At 39.8% G+C, this 17,200-nt stretch overlaps 1 protein-coding gene across 2 annotated transcripts in view; it reads left to right on the top strand.

The window, feature by feature from the left end:
* Positions 1–17,200, top strand: part of LOC117996749 (ankyrin repeat domain-containing protein 29) — a 52,438-nt gene that overhangs the window by 25,992 nt on the left and 9,246 nt on the right. Inside the window, exons 2-4 of one of the 2 annotated variants that reach the window (XM_034984902.2) lie at positions 7,154–7,264; positions 12,535–12,633; positions 16,385–16,483. In XM_034984902.2, coding sequence (XP_034840793.1) covers positions 7,154–7,264; positions 12,535–12,633; positions 16,385–16,483 — 309 coding nt within the window. The remainder of the gene's footprint in view (positions 1–7,153; positions 7,265–12,534; positions 12,634–16,384; positions 16,484–17,200) is intronic. The other variant, XM_069509732.1, reaches the window with a different exon arrangement.

Below are 17,200 nucleotides of genomic sequence, written 5' to 3'. Positions count from 1 at the left end.
TAATGTGTTTTTAAAAATATCTAATAGAGAAGCCAAAATATCTAAGAACTTGTAACTAACCTAGCCTAATATGATGTCACAGCAGAGACTGCGAGAGGATAGAGAATTTCACATTATGCTACGTAAATGTAGGTAGGTACAATGACCCAAAACATTGTCATTCAAATCATTAGAAAGTCCTGAGGCTACAGGTCGTGTCACTTGTGTCTGCTATCTGCAGCTCGATTGCAGTATAGAATGACAGCTACAATGTCACGATCGCAATCACCTCTGATTGGTTGACGCTCGCTCACTATTGGCTACAATGCATTGTTGCAACAAGAATTGTACAAATTCAGCCAATCACAACAATTGAGATTGTAATAATGATTGATGCAGGTTTTACGAAATCGACCTACTGGACTTTTTATAGACCAATAGCGACTGCCCGCGACTTTGCATCTATGGGAATATCGAAAAATCGAGCCTTAATCCTTGTCTTGTAGAAAGAGGTCCGCCGCCGAATCCAACTCGGCATTGGCCAGGAAGCTTCGAGATGTCTTCTTGTCCAAAATTCCTCAGTGCTTGAAGACCAATGTCTTTGAACAGTGCGTGTTGCCAGTGATGACATATGGATCCGAGACATGGTCGCTAACTATGGGCCTCATAAGAAAGCTCAGAGTCACTCAGCGGGCGATGGAGAGAGCTAAGTATGTGCGGAGTTTCTCTACGTGATCAAATCAGAAATGAGGCGATCTGTAGGAGAACTAGAGTAACCGACATAGCTCAACAGGTTGCGAAGCTGAAGTGGCAATGGGCAGGGCACATAGTTCGTTAAACCGATGGATGTTGGGGTCCCAATATGCTGGTATGGCGACCTCGCAGACGCCCCACTAGGTGGACAGACGACATAAGACGAGTCGCAGGGAGCCGCTGTATTCAGGCGGCGCAAGATCGTGGCGTGTGGAAGTCCCCACAAGAGACCTATGTCCAGCAGTGGACGTCTATCGGTTGATGATGATGATGGTGATGATGACTATTTTTTTTCCTAAATGAGGAATGAGCAAAGTTTTTCGCAAAACGGTATAGCGAACTAACATCGTAACTGATCTTACGCTTCCTCGAACAATGCAGTACCTGTCGGCTGTCACTGCCCGTCCGTCACAGTGCTGGATAGTTTTTGCGACGGACAAAAACCTGACAACGCGCAACGCCCGTATGTAAACAACTCTCTATTTCTACGGCGCACGTTCCATTATAGGAATGTTGTTGAGCGATCTTTTTGTGCCCTCTTTATTTAATTCGCGTTTTTCAAAACGATTTTTTTTGAATTTTCAAAAATCCTTTCTTAGCGGATGCCTATGTCATAATAGCTATCTGCCAAATTTCAGCCCGATCCGTCCAGTAGTTTGAGTCCATGTGCGTTGATAGATCAGTCAGTCACCTTTTCCTTTTATTTTGATAAAGATTCCCATAGATGAATTGATGTAGATAGAGACGAACGTGTACAAGTAAAACTTTTTTGTAACGGCTATAGCCACAAACGTGGTTTTACAATCACGAAACTTTTTTGTAACGGCTATAGCCACAAACGTGGTTTTACAATCACAAAACTTTTTTGTAACGGCTATAGCCACAAACGTGGTTTTACAATCACAAAACTTTTTTGTAACGGCTATAGCCACAAACGTGGTTTTACAATCACGAAACCTTTTAGCTTTTGGAAAGACTAAGTGAAAACTAAACACTAAGTTAAGTTGGTCAATGATTTAAACATTTAAAGTAGGAAACAGTGTTTTTTTCTTACTGCATATTCATTCCAACGTGACTAGGAGGTAGTGAAGGAAATCGTGACACAGTTGTTTTACCTACTTATAGTTATGAAGTATGTTTTTGTGTCATTGTATGCAAATAACTGCTATATAGGTAATCACTATCAAAGTATATTGATATGATAGATATTCATATGACTGTAGATAATAGAACACATGACAACACATTGGTCCTGTGATGACCATTCCGATTGTCTAAAACCTGCTCATTAATACAATCTCAATTGTTCTGATTGGCTGAATTTGTGCGATTCTTGTTGCAACAATGCATTGTAGCCAATAGTGAGCGAGCATCAACCAATCAGAGATGATTGCGATCGTGACAATGTAGCTGTCATTCTCCCGCAATCGCGCAGCCGCAGGTCGATTTCGTAAAACCTGTATCAATCATTATTACAATCTCAATTGTTGTGATTGGCTGAATTTGTGCGATTCTTGTTGCAACAATGCATTGTAGCCAATAGTGAGCGAGCGTCAACCAATCAGAGGTGATTGCGATCGTGATATTGTAGCTGTCATTCTACCGTAATCGAGCAGCTGATTTCACATACCTAGTCATTTATTTTCTTTGGAGAGTGGGTATGTTGAGATGCTCCCCGATCCTCATAAATCTATGTGATTGATGACATAGATATCGCTATACTCTTGATTCATAGCATTTATCCCTGTCTGATTGACGACTTAAATATACCTATCTTCCTTTTGATATGCTTTTGATATCCCACGTTAAAAGTATTGAGGGATCAAATGATGTTTCTTAAATGATTTCTCAGTATCAGGATTTCTTGTTTAAGATAAAATTACTGTAAAGCTCAAACCTGTAAAAAAAACGCATGTGTTCTATTATCTCAGTTTGCGAGTCAGGCTCGCAAACTGAGGATTCCGTATTACAGTCGTATTTTTTCGACATTTTACACGATAATTCCAAAACTATGATGCATAAAAATAAATATTAGAATGCACAGGTAAAGCCCTTTCATATGATACCCCACTAGATATAGTTATCTTACTTCGAATATTGCACATACTAATTATTAGTTCATGACCACAATTAATTTTTTTTGTGTGATCTAACCCTAAATTCACGGTTTTCAGATTTTCCCTAAAGCCAGCTATAAGACCCACGTACCTGCCAAATTTCATGATTCTAGGTCAACGGGAAGTATCCTGTAGGTTTCTTGACAGACAGACAACAAAGTGATCCTATAAGGGTTACGTTTTTTCTTTTGAGGTACGGAACCCGAAAAATAGAAATACTCAAGTATTTTACAATACGTATCCAATGGCCATGTCGTCGTATCGGCGGAGAAACGGCGCAAAATGTAAATAAAATGGTAAATGTAAAATACCTAGTTTACGTATATGGTTCGCGCAGTGCGCACAGCGCGCAGCTGCCGCGCGGCTCTCGGTGAGAAATCCAATCAGTGTTTCCATATGTAAATCGAGAATTACCGTGTTCAAGGGTTAAAATTACAGTGTTTCTAGATTAAATTACGGTGGATTAGCTAAAAGAATACCGTGTAAATTACCGTGTCATTTTTAAAAGAAAAAACGTCACGAATTTGCTTTTTAATCAACTATTAATATTATTCTGAGTCTGACTCTCCTAGCATAGCAATATCTTTTTCATATACGGATTTATAAATATTAATATTTTGTTAAATCTCATTAGTTTTACATTTTACTCCATCCTAATTGCTTGAATAAGGATGAAAATAGATTGCTGAGATTTGATGCTTAAACCGAGAGCAAGAGAAATGTTGCCATTACGAAATATGCTTAGGTGACTGAGATTCGTACTCGTATTACGCAGTCTAATATGAATTTTTAACGTGATTTTGTATTACGGTGACACGGTCAAGGTAATGGCCATATTACCTTGACGGTAGATTAGGGCTGAATTACGGTGCATCTACGGTAATTACCGTGTACATGGAAACACTGAATCCAATATGCATCGCAGTGCCGCACGGTTTGGCGCACGGAATGTGAGGATCGCCTTTCCTACCGCTGGGGTTACTCTTGTCAACCGTTTCATCAGGACATTCTTCATATTTTGCATCTTTATATTTTATATTTTATTTTTTAATGAAAATATTACAATGAAGCTTAAAGCTAGCCTTATCTAATCAGTACCCTTATTATAAATGCGAAAGTATGTTTGTTTGTTGGTTTGTCCTTCAATCACGTCGCGACGGTGCACGGTGCAACGGATTGACGTGATTTTTTGCATGGGTATAAATAAAGACCTGGAGAGTGACATAGACTACTTTTTATCCCGGAAAATCAAAGAGTCCCCACGGGATTTTAGAAAAACCTAATTCCACGCGGATTGAGCAGCACGTTTCCTGGTTTCCTCACGATGTTTTCCTTCACTGTTAAAGTCAGTGATATGCAAGTAATTGTTGAAAACGCTCATTACTCCGGAAAGTTAGAGTTGCGTGACTGGTTCAAACCCCCGAGCCCCGAGTAGGAGTCGAACCGCTTCAAAGCAAGGACAGTTTATTAAAATCCCGTAAACTTGGTCAACCTGGCAGTTCCATCCGCAGCGGCCGCCTGCAACGTGCTAGATAGACGCTAGTGCCTCGCTCCATTGCCCTCACATGGAACCAACGTACCAGGACGCTAATATTTATAACCGATTTATTCAATCACTATAGACCAGAGGGGAAGCTTCACACTAGCTCACGCACACCACGACGTGCCACGGACGCTCCGTGCCCCCAGTTTGGCGGCAAACGGAGCGTCCGTGACACGTCGTGGTGTGCGTGAGCTGCGCTAGAGTGAGTGAACCTACAGCCAGCCGCTAGTGTGAAGCTTCCCCTCTGGTCTATATATCTACTCGTGTGATGTTGTTTTACTTTTAGGATTCCGTAGGTAACAAGAAACCTTATAGTTTCACCATGTCCGTCCGTACTCCGTACGCAGCTTAGCTCAGAATCTGTTAGTAAATTTTTTTTGTGTCTTATGGTGTGGGGTGTCATATTCACATTCCAGAAGATATCTCTCAACAAGATATTTATGTAGTTTATTAGATTCTAGTACCGTTAGACCTATTCCACTTCTTGATACGCCTTACTCACAACCTTGAATGGGAAGCTGGAAGAAATCTCTGTTTACAGATAAGCATTTCCAATGTAACTTAATTTATTATTACTTTGTAACTACAATTTTGGAACATGAAAAATAAAAATAAATAAAATAAATAGGTCTCTTGTAGGGACTTCCACACTTACACATTCGCACACTTACGCATTACACTTTCGCATTTATAATATTACTAGATGATGCCCGCGTGGATTTAGGTTTTCGAAAATCCCGTGGGAACTCTTTGAGTTTCCGGGATAAAAGCCTGTTTGTCCCGAAATTGATTTTTTTATTTATTTGCAGCAACGAAGTTTGCTTAGGATCCATGTGCGTTTCTTTATACTAAAGCAGAACCAAACAAGGTAGTTCCGTTTGAAACAAAGATAAATGCCAATTTGACTCATCTAACTTTTCGCGTTGTAAGTAATTGGGGCCGATTCTCTAGTACACAATCTCTAAACTAAACTAAATTAACAGGTTTAAATCTAGTGCCATCCTTTTCCGCAAGCAACATTATGAAAGGGATAACAATAGACTTAGGCGTGACATTTTAGTTTAGTTAAGAGATTGTGTACAATGGAATTAGCCACAAGTCTGTTTTGCGTGAACGGCGCGCGGGAACAGACATACAGACATATACCTAAACAGTTATATGTTACAGTTGTTGCCAGGGTTGTCCCCTGCGGCTTGAATGATTGCGGACCTATTAGTTCACATAACGGTACAATATAATGTGCCAATTGCCATGTGAAAAGAATCGAATAGAAATATATTTTAAACTAATAAACTTTTACAATTTTTTACGGCTTTGGAACCAAATAAATCAGTGCCACCTCTTAGATACTAATGAACGACCCGTTTGAAATCCAGACGTCACTGAGGTTGCATTGGTACATAAGCACCAATGAGTCGGTGCCATTTTGTTTGTGCAATAACCCTGTCCATACGAAGTAATATAGGGTCAATGGTGAATATGGCCGTCTTCTATGCAAACGCGCTCCATCTTAGGCTGCATCCTCTCAAAAACCCATTTAAGCGGTAGTTCGATGTCCCAAATCGCAGTAACCCTGATCGGCATCATGCTGATTGATAACACGCTGGGATGTGAACATACGTGTGATTGTGAACTGTTAACGAGCAACTGACACGCTTTTTGCTCTATCGGATTAGCCTGATTGAGACACGCCGGCATTGTTGGCTTGTTTATATTGAACTTGGCAGTGAATTTGACGATAGCTATTCAGTTGTACCGATAAAATGATTTGGTGTCTAAAATATTTTTTTTTTTTACTCAATTTTTTTTTAATGCAAATGAAAATACAAAAAACAAAAATACCAAACTTATTCTAGAACATAAAAATTACAAATCGAAAATATCATCTAAACCACCGCAACGAGGCAGGGTGCTGGGAACGCTGGCAGCGTTACCTCGTTGAATGGCCAGACTAATATGCTGACCGAGGTAACTGCCAGCCTTCCGGTCCCCCGTGGATTCCGCGAGACGGGATGAAAGGTCCTTAAAAAAGGATCTAGCATCCTCGCCCCACGAACCCATGGTCTCCACCCCAAAAGGCACAAATATGAAACTATTTTCTATATTCTCATATTTGCGCCTCTTGGCCCTTTCTGCCTTAGTTAAAATAATTCTTCAATTTCTTCTCAGTATTTCTCTAAAACAGCCTCCTAATTTTTGAATGGAATAGAATAAATTTTATTGCATTAACGGAAGAAGGCCATTAAATTGTCTAGAATGCGATGGACAGAATATGTGCAACGTATTGACGGCACAAAAGCCCCGAAAAAGGGGTTGAATCAGCCCAGAAAAGTACCGATTCGATCTGTTACAGCGGATTATAGCAAATTAAGCTTTTAGTTAATTGTATATCATGGATTTCCGCAAAGTAACGCCTGCTTCTATACAAAAGTTGTTGGGCAGTAAACCAGAGGGCCGTAGAAGCCGAGGAAGAGCTGGAGGTCGATGGATAGATGGAGTGGAGACACATGAGCGAGGAGGAGGAGAAAAATTCTGCGCTTTGATTAGTTGATTCGCGGTTTAAATTTTTTCACAGCCAATCAAAGGGCATAATTTGTTGACGATTACGATAATACGTTTTTCTTACACAATTGGGGGGCAGGTGGGTCCACCTGATGTTAAGATTTCCGCCGCCTATGAACATTTCCAGCACCAGATGAACCGCCAATGCGTTGCCGGCCTTGCAGGAATTTGTTGAACAGTGTGTTCTGTATTGTTGCAGAAAGAATCTCGCACCGATGTGCAGTTCCACCTGGCGGCTCTCCGGGGCGACTGCGAGCGGCTCAAGCGGCTGCTGGACACGGGGAAGGTGCACATCGACTCCAGAGACAGAGTAAGATGTCAAACCACTTCTAAGTATATACCAATAGCGGCCTAAGCACTGCTTAAACACAGTGGCACAAGCTTGAACACGTAAAGCCGCCGGTCCTGTGCCTGATCTCTCTTCGGAGGTATCAGATTTCCATCCCATCGGGCTATGAGAGTGAGGGAATAGAGATGTGTTTGCGGCTTGCGCACATACTTGTGCGCTATATCTCGAGCGTAATTGCCTATGGAGTTTGGCCATCGTGGCCGAAATTCGGTTGGGGAGGATATTATTATAAGTGGCCTAAGTCTACTCGCACGAAACGTTTTTTTTTTTCAACTTTTCTGATGCGAACCGCTAAGGTGTGAAACAACCTTCCAGCGTCCGTGTTTCCTGCCACGTATAATTTGAGTCCCTTCAAGATAAGAGTGAATAGGCATCTTCTAGCCAAAGACACACAAACCTGTATAAGATAGAATGCCCTTCTGGTTTCCGTTTTCTCTTCCACTTGTACCTAATATACCTTCAAATCAAATTCAAGTTTGAATAGGCATCTAGGCAAAGCCGCTCAATTTTGGGCTGCATACGCTGCACTTTCCTGTATACGCTGCACTTTCCTGCATACGCTGCACTTTCCTGCATACGCTGCACTTTCCTGCATGTGTGATTACAGCCAAGCCGTGGTCTATAAATTTAAAAAAAATGTGCTCACTGTACTGTATTTTACTCAAAGATACGTAACATAACGAAACGATGCCGCGTAGAAACCAATTACGGAATATAGGTCCCGCCCAATCCGCGACCCCATTAGCTACGTTCAACCCCCTTCGATCGTTGACCTCGCCCTTTCGTTTTACGTTCCTCTAACTTTAGCACACATTTTGAGAGTCATGCTCCAAAATGTACCTACCTACTTAATTAAAATCTACTTATTTGTTGAAAATGAAAATATTACAATAAAACTTAAAGCTAGCCTTATCTAATTGGTGGTTGCATGGTAGCTGCATTTCCGCGCTGGACAGCCATGTGCAGAAAAAGAGGCAGCCCTTCTGTCACCAGATGAGGCTATTAATCGCGGTGAATTGTCTCGTAATTTTTTTTTCATAAGAAAGCTCAGAGTCACTCAGCGGGCGATGGAGCGAGCTATGTGCGGAGTTTCTCTACGTGATCAAATCAGAAATGAGGCGATCTGTAGGAGAACTAGAGTAACCGACATAGCTCAACGGGTTGCGAAGCTGAAGTGGCAATGGGCAGCACGCAATGATATTAGAAGAAAATAGGTAGATACGTTATACGCGGACCGCAAGTGGCACGTTAAAACTAAGCTAATTAGCAAACCTGAGCTCAGTCGCCCGCTGGCGTCGCGCTATCGATGACGTCGTTGATAGTAATGTGTATTTTGTTTTCGTCTCCCAAAACAACCGAAAATGCCGTCGTGTGTGATGAGATTCTGCACAAACTACACAAGCAAGGTTTCCAAAAGTCAAGGAATCACATTTCATTCGTAAGTAAAACTATTTCTTTTATATAATTCGTATTATACTTATTTAACAATAACAAACTCGTGCACGTTCGTGTAAAATGCAACTCATTGCAATTTGTACCTTATGTCACATGCCATAAGTACGTATCAAGTTATCGTTGTACGTATTTTAAAGTTTCCGATCAAAGAATATAAAATAAACAGATAGGTCTCTTCTGAGTATTGACAATTCAAATAGTGTGCATATTTCCTGTTTTAGGGAAGGATAAATTAACTATGGTCTAACATCTTTTTACGGTCCACTGCTGGGTCTCTTCATACAATGAGGGAATTTTGGCTATGAGTATGTAGATTGTGTAATAGTAAATATTTTCAAAAATAAAAATATTTTCATTTCACATTTTATTCCTTTACCTACCTTCCCGCGGCTTCGTCCGCGTAAAATTTAGTAATTTTATTTCGACTTCTTTTCCATGTATGGGAGCCCCCTTTATTTAATTTAATTTAATTTTTATTATTTTTATTATAGCGGCAATAGAAATACATTCTGTGAAAATTTCAACTGTCTACCTATTACGGCTTACGAGATACAGCCCGCTGACAGATGGACGTACAGACAGCGGAGGCTTAGTAATAGGGTCCCGTTGGCACCCCTTGGGCACGGAACCCTAAAAACGAGCGGAACCGCGGGAAAAAGCTAGTTCGTAATATATTAAATACCACAGTATAAGGTTTTTATTTTACTATACAACTACAGTGTAGGCATAAATCGGCATTAGCCGAATAGACTTTACTGTTTTTTTTTTCTTTGGAGTTTCTAGTTTACCGTCTCGTCCCGTCTCTTTTACGCTCGCATTATTAGGCATATATCCGTCCTTCTTCCACTCTTCTGTGCAGGACGAGGTAGTGCAAAATATAACCGTCTCTTTTTCGTGCGCAACTGAAGCTGAGGTTATTAGTTCACCGTCCTTTACTCTCTGTTGTGTGAGGTTAAAATACTATCTATGCGTTTATGTGTGTTGAGTCTTTCGGCGCTGACGCAGCGTGCCATTACTAAACATCGAATTTGATATAAGTAACCTATCTACCTATTTTTCTTCTAATATCATTGGCAGCACGTAGTTCGTAAAACCCGATAGACGCTTGGGGTCCCAAAGTGCTGAAACGGCAACCTCGCACTGGAAGACGCAGTGTTGGAAGACCCCCACTGGATTCGGGCGGCGCAAGACCGTGGCGTGTGGAAATCCCTACAAGAGACCTATGTCCAGCAGTGGACGTCTATCGGTTGATGATGATGATGATGATATTCCTAAATGTGTTTATTGATCAAGATTTTAATCCTCTAAAAGTCAATGCGCCTCTAGTGCTAGTAAACATCTCGGTCCTATTTATGTTGTTCAGCGCGTTTCGTAATATGTGTAGACTGTAGAGTATAGAGAAGCCGTTTTTAGGTTAATGACGTGTTCGTGAGAGGAAACATTAGAGATGATGATTTATGATCGAGTGCGCTAAGTAATCCGAGTTTTTCTATTTCTGTATGTACTACATTATTATCCATCATCATCATCATCATGATCAACCCATCACCGGCTCAATACAGAGTACAGACTACGGGCTTACTATCAGGGTGAAATCTATAGAGCGCACTCTGACTTTGCTTAGACTTAAGACAGTTAAAACGAGACAGGGAGTTAAAAAGAGAGTCATATAAATCTGTCTCGTTTAAACTCAAACTTAAGTGTGAGAAAAGTCAAAGTGCGCTCTATAGAGAAGGGTTTTGGCCATAGTCTACCACGCTGGCCAATCTTGTGAACTTATCGTAGAGAAAATCGAAGTACACAATATTAATATTAAGTTTCATTAATATTAATAGGTATTATATGCAACCGAAATCAATCTATCACAAAGATCGTATAACAATAGAGTGCTCCACTTTCAAGTTTTTTCGGTCATTTATTTCGGCAGTTATTTAGAATCAAGTTACTAGCGTAAGCGGGTTTCTATATAACCATCAATGATTTAAATTGTTTTTTTAGGGTTCCGTACCTCAAAAGGAAAAAGGAACTCTTATAGGATCACTATGTTGTCTGTCTGTAAAGAAACCTACAGGGTACTTCCCGTTGACCTAGAATCATGAAATTTGGCATGTAGGTAGGTTTTACAGCACACGCAAAGGGAAAAATTCGAAAATCGTGACTTTGTGGTTACATCACAAAAAATATGTTTTCGTGTACAAATATATCTAATATCTTCAACTTTCAAAGTAAGATATACCAAGATTATATCTATACCAAGTGGGGTATCATATTATGACCTATACATTCTAAAACAGCTCTTTATTTATTTTTATGCATAATAGTTTTTGATTTGTCGTACAAAAAAATGACGAAAAAGTACGACCGTAGTGTACGAAACCCTCGGTGCGCGACTCTGACTCGCACTCGGCCGGTTTTTATTACAAAAGGGGGAATTAAATTGCAGGTAAAGCAAGCAGTGCTTACCACTCAACATCAATCAAATCCTCCAACACTCAACGCACGTTTCACTCCTTCTCTGGAGCATTGTTACTCTGTGTTTACGCCATTTATTATATTTGCAAATAATCTATTATATACACACATACGCACATTCAAACTCACACATAAACATGTACGCAATGACATTTCCTTTCAAATTCCCCCTTCAGTCCGCTTCCGCATTCTGGCGCTTACGCACGCTGAAAACCGCTCCTGTTTTTGCACAACGAATGTGCCACGCAATTTATACACCCGCTCCGCTCCGCTACCGTTTTAACACGCTAAGAGTTCAAAAAGTGTGCAAACTCGCAAAATCAAGTGAAAAAGTGTATAGATGATGATGATCCTCTTACACCTTGCACCAATCACTCACAGATCGTAATTGCTATAGCGGCTATGAGGTACCGACAACTGGCATCGCAATCGGTTACGCAACGCACAGAAAGCCCGAGGCAATGATTTTCTTCAAGCTTTTTTGTTCCATTGGATATGCGTTAGTTGACCTTGAAAGCAAGCACGTGCTTTTCAAATGGCTTTGTACGTGTTTAACCACGATTTCACATGAAAGTATGTGATGATCATATGATGCATGATAATGATGGTAATGATAATTTGATAATTTTAATTTTTAAGGCGAGTCACCGAGGCCGGCAGCGGGTTTGAAGTAAACCGCTTGGCAACGTTCAAATTCTGTGTTTCAAACGTTAAATTTGAATTTAATAAATTATAGAAGTCCTGTTGAAAACCAAAATTTAGCAGTTTCTCTGTAGTACTTAAAGACAAATATTTCCATATAAAAATTATTTGCCAAGTCAGAAATTTTAGTATTAAATAATTCATTTTAGACTTTTATTTCGGCTCTATTCTTATTGTATTTTAAATTTTAACCTTTTTGTATCTTTAATGTTTATCATTCCAAAATTGTATTTACAATGCCCTGACAGGGTCTCATGCACGGATAAGGGAATATAATAGAGATATGCCCTATGAATCAAATTGTATTGAAACCAATGTATATTTAGCTTTAAGCACCTACCATCAATTAATGTACATGAAGGCAAATAAATAAATCTAATCTAATCTAATCCAGGCAGTGATACAATCATGTATATAGTGATGAGAACAAAGATCCACATTGGCGTCAGAACTCAAGTCTTAACACCCTTCCTAACTGACCCTGGAGGTATTGTACAAGTTCTCACATTTTTCCCACTCACCCTACGATTTAAAATAACAATCTACCTGAACATGCTAAGCCAAGCAACTTTTGTTACACTGTCCTTTTATGTGTTTCGCAGGACGGCACCACGCCACTGATTCTGTCGGCGGCCATGGGGCACACGGACTGCGTGCGGGAGCTGTTAGCGCAGGGTGCCGACCCCGCCTGCTCTAGGACGGTATGTCTCATCATCTACCTCGGCTAGTTGACACTTTTTTAAGTAGGTCTTAAATGGTTAATATTTGTCCTATTAGATCAAAAAAATTAACACTATATTTTTTTGCGCCCTAAAAACCGTAAAACTTTAATTTAAAAATATATTTTTCTTAGACAGGTGAAAACACTGTCGGCCATGTTTGGCCGATAGATTATCTGTGCTCTGACGTCATGCATTTGTAAACAACAGCATAACCTCCCAAAGTTTAATAAACATGACTTCTATACTAGTTTACTACATGAAAAATATATTTTTTCAAATTGGATTTATATATCCATCCTGCGTTTTTAATAATTGTTATTGATATATTTCGTTGTCTTAAGCAAAATACTATAATAAATAATCATTTATTGGATGAAATTAGATATGAGTCAAGTAGCCTATTGTGTGTATAAAAAATATCTTCGAAGGAAGCTCGTAGAGTAATTAATGATTAAATGAACTTACCTGTACGTGAAGTTCAATCATATTTACTCGAAGAGCTTCCTTCGAAGATATGAGCAACCCTCCCTCCCTTACATGGACAAGCCAGACCCTAGTGAAACATATGTGAGATAATTATTCTAAACAGCTCAGCACTCTCCAAACTAAGGCCTCCTACGCACTGGCGACCATAGACGCGGCCAGGCCGCCGCGGCTATGGTCGCCGGTGCGTAGGCAAGCGCGACATGTGGACGGCCGAAAAATTTGCAGTCGACTTCATTGGACTTTATTGGAGTAATCATTTGATGCTAAATCCCATAAACCTCTTCTATTTTCAACTTCAATTATGAACCTTTCCGTGTCGAAATTGGCCATTGTAAAATAATCACTCTGTAGCTAGCTACACGTCTGGTCGCCGCGGCCGATGCGGTAGCACTGATGAATTTTAATACAGAAGTGATGTTCTCGACGGCCACGATTGGTCGCTGGTCGCGTGGCATCAAATTGGACGCCGCGGCCAACGGTGGCCGCTGGTCGCTGGCCGCTAAGTGCGTAGGGGCTATAGCGATTGCCATATAAAGTCCAGAATTCACTGGCCGCCGCGGCCAGGTCGCGGCGACCATGGTCGCCAGTGCGTAGGAGGCCTTAATGATATAACCGTGGCAGACCAGGGTGGAGCTGAGGGTTAATTTTTTGCCACATTCCTCTGAAATCAAGTGCAAAAGTCAAAAGTCAAAAGTCAAAAGTCAAATGATTTATTCAAAATAGGTAATAAATTACTCTTATTGATTGTCTGGTATAGTGTTAGATTTGTAAGATAATATAGTGGTGATAATTATAACGCAAACTTAAAACTAAAGCTACGAGGGTTCCAAACGCGCCCAGGCGCAGACGGCGGGGTCCTATTCGTGTACAATTTTACGCTTGATGGTCAAAATTTTAATTATTATTATTATTATTATAGTGGTGATAATTAATACGTACCGTACTTAAAACTAAAGGCACGAGGGTTCCAAAACCAACACATCTTAGAAATATTTTTTTTAAAATTCAGATACAAGTTAGCCCTTGACTGCAATCTCACCTGGTGGTAAGTGAAGATGCAGTCTAAGATGGAAGCGGGCTAACCTGGAAGAGGTATGGCAGTTTTTTAGGGTTCTGTACCTCAAAAGGAAAAAAAGAACCCGTATAGGATCACTTCGTTGTCTGTCTGTTTGTCTGTCAGTCGTGTCTGTCAAGAAACAGGATACTTTTCAAAATTACTATACCAAGTGGGGTATCATACTTATGGCTTTACCTTTATATTCTAAAACAGATTTTTTTTAGGCATAATGGTTTTTGATTTATCATGCAAAATGTCGATAAAATACGATTGTAGTACGGAACCCTCGGTGCGCGAGTCTGACTGTAATTTCCCTCACAAAGAACTAATAATATAGGGCGTTCTCGTCTCAAAAATTCCCCTTTGTTGTTTGAAAAGCTCTAAATAACGTAGCGAGCTTGTCAAGCACCTATTTTGTGGAACGGTCGCTTATGGCTCTTTTCATCACTGCAATTCGCGTTTTATATATGAATGAGCTGCTTTCAATAGCGCTTACTTTGCGAAATATACCACTCTCCTTGACTTACTTGTTTTCTAAATAATGTGTGTTAATGACTTTAATTAAGTTTTACTCAGTATTTGTTTAATTGTGCTTTTGGTTCGGAAAACAAAGTTTTGAAAAAAGAGCAATTTTTCAGTATATTACATTACTTCACTCTATGAATTTCTATCACATAAAAGCTATAATGATAGATAATATTCTTAAAAGTTCCCCTTTGTTGTTTGAAAAGCCCTGAATAACGTAGCGAGCTTGTCAAGCACCTATTTTGTGGAGCGCTCGCTTATGGCTCTTTTCATCACTGCAATTCGCGTTTTATACCACTCCTTGACTTACTTGTGTTCTGAATGTAGACCGGGTTAGTAATTAAGGCGTATTGATGTGTGTTGGCTTTATTTAAGTCGTTTGTAGTAATTTGTCTTTACTTGTTGGTTTAAAAAATAGGCGCATAAAGAAGTAAGTAGGCAACTCGGAGTCAATACCGCGTCGTAGGTGGAGCATTGACCCGAGTTTTGCACGATATACATTGCAAGTTTGAAAAATACTGAATCATTAAAACTACAAAATGAGGCAAATGGTAACTGGTATTGGATTGTGTTTAGGTAGCTTTACAATAACGCTAAGTTTTTGCTAGCGTTCTGGTTACACCCTGTATGTATCTACAGAGATAGATTCTATTGTCTCGGTAGAAGCCAGAAGTTGGCTACTAGCCTCAAAGCTGATCGTATTATTTTAGCTTAAATGAAAATGAAAATGAAAATCTTTTTTATTCGTATAAACTTTTACAAGTGCTTACGAATAGTCGGATGCATCTACCAATACCATACCATCTGGTTCGGAATGCCTTTCCTGCCGAGAAGAACCAGCAAGAAACTCGGCGGTTGCTCTTTTCGAATATTTGATATAGGTACAAAATTATGCCATGTATAAAATAGTATTTGCAGTCTTGTGCGTTGCTGGAACGAGCTGCAGGTCAAATCCACGCTCTTTTATCATTTAGCTAATCTTCAATTGTGTAATATGCTTTTTTCAGGAGCATATTTTTAATAGATTTTTTAAACTTGTGCAAAGGTAAGTCCAAAATAGTTTGCGGGATTTTATTATAAAAGGTAATACCAATACCCACAAATGACTTTTGGACTTTCCTGAGGCGGAAGGCAGGAGCTGCAAGTTTGTTTCTGTTTCTAGTTAGCCTATTGTGTAGATCACCAATTTTCTTGTAACTAAGAATATTTTGTCTTACAAAAATTATGTTATTATAAATATATTGGCACCGATTCTAAGCACAACCTAATTTTAGAGTATTCGCACCCTCTTCTTACTATTGTAATATGAAAAGGACAGAAGCAGTTTGACATTTCTAAATTTAATTTTTAGATGGTAAAACCCGTGATTTTAGCACGCACTCGCGAACCTACTGTTTAAATTTGTATTGTGCACTATAATTTAGAGTCTTTAAATGTGAAAATCATGTTCCGTTCCTTTTTTAGCATTAGCAAAAAGAAAAGGATGCAGATACTCTAGATTTAGTTTAGAGAGAGACTAGAGAATCGGGGCCATTGAGAGGCTACAGTAAGGATATCTATTTCCTTAAATTTCTCTCGAAGGGAATCGCGTGGTCTTAAGACTTATATCTAAGTCTACCCCCAGTCGGCATAGAGGAGTGTACAAGTGTGGTTGTGTGTCAGACAGGGACGAGCGCGCTGTTTTTCGCGGCACAGGGCGGCTTCCTCGACATCGCATGCCTGCTGCTCGACTGCGGCGCCGCCATCGACGCCCCAAGCACGGTAACTTTACACCTTCCTATTAGCCCGCTGCGCGATTGCGGGAGAATGACAGCTACAATATCACGATCGCAATCATCACTGATTGGTTAACGCTCGCTCACTATTGGCTACAGTGCATTGTTGCAACAAGAATCGCACAAATTCAGCCAATCAGAACAATTGAGATTGTAATAATGATTGATGCAGGTTTTACACAATCGCCCTACAGGGCTCATTTCCAAGTCAAACTCACAATACAGACTCGCACACAGAGGGCTCCTACAGTTGTACTTTTTCGACATTTTATAAAAATCTGTTTTGGAATACACAGGAATGGAATGGAAAGCCCTTTCATATGATGCCCCACTTAATATAGTTATCTTACCTATAAAATTGAAAATACTAATTAATAGTTCATGACTACAATTTAATTTTTTTAGTTTGATGTGACCCTAAATTCACGGTTTTCTGGTTTTTCCCCTCATGTCTGCTGTAAGACGTACCTACCTGCCAAATTTCATGATTCTAGGTCAATGGGAAGTACCCTATAGGTTTCTTGAAAGACAGACAGACAAAAAAGTGATCCTATAAGTGTTCCGTTTTTCCTCTCGAGGTACGGAACCCAAAAAATCGACATAACATGATTTTTATATGAAAGGGCTTCACTTGTACATTCAAAAACAGATTTTAATTTATTTTTATGCATCATACATTTTAGTTATTGAACTAGCTTATGCT

Source organism: Maniola hyperantus, chromosome 3 (assembly GCF_902806685.2).
Source record: "Maniola hyperantus chromosome 3, iAphHyp1.2, whole genome shotgun sequence".
NCBI lineage: Eukaryota > Metazoa > Arthropoda > Insecta > Lepidoptera > Nymphalidae > Maniola > Maniola hyperantus.
The sequence above is the reverse complement of the archived record's forward strand: the minus strand, read 5'-3'. Positions and strand labels throughout refer to the sequence as shown.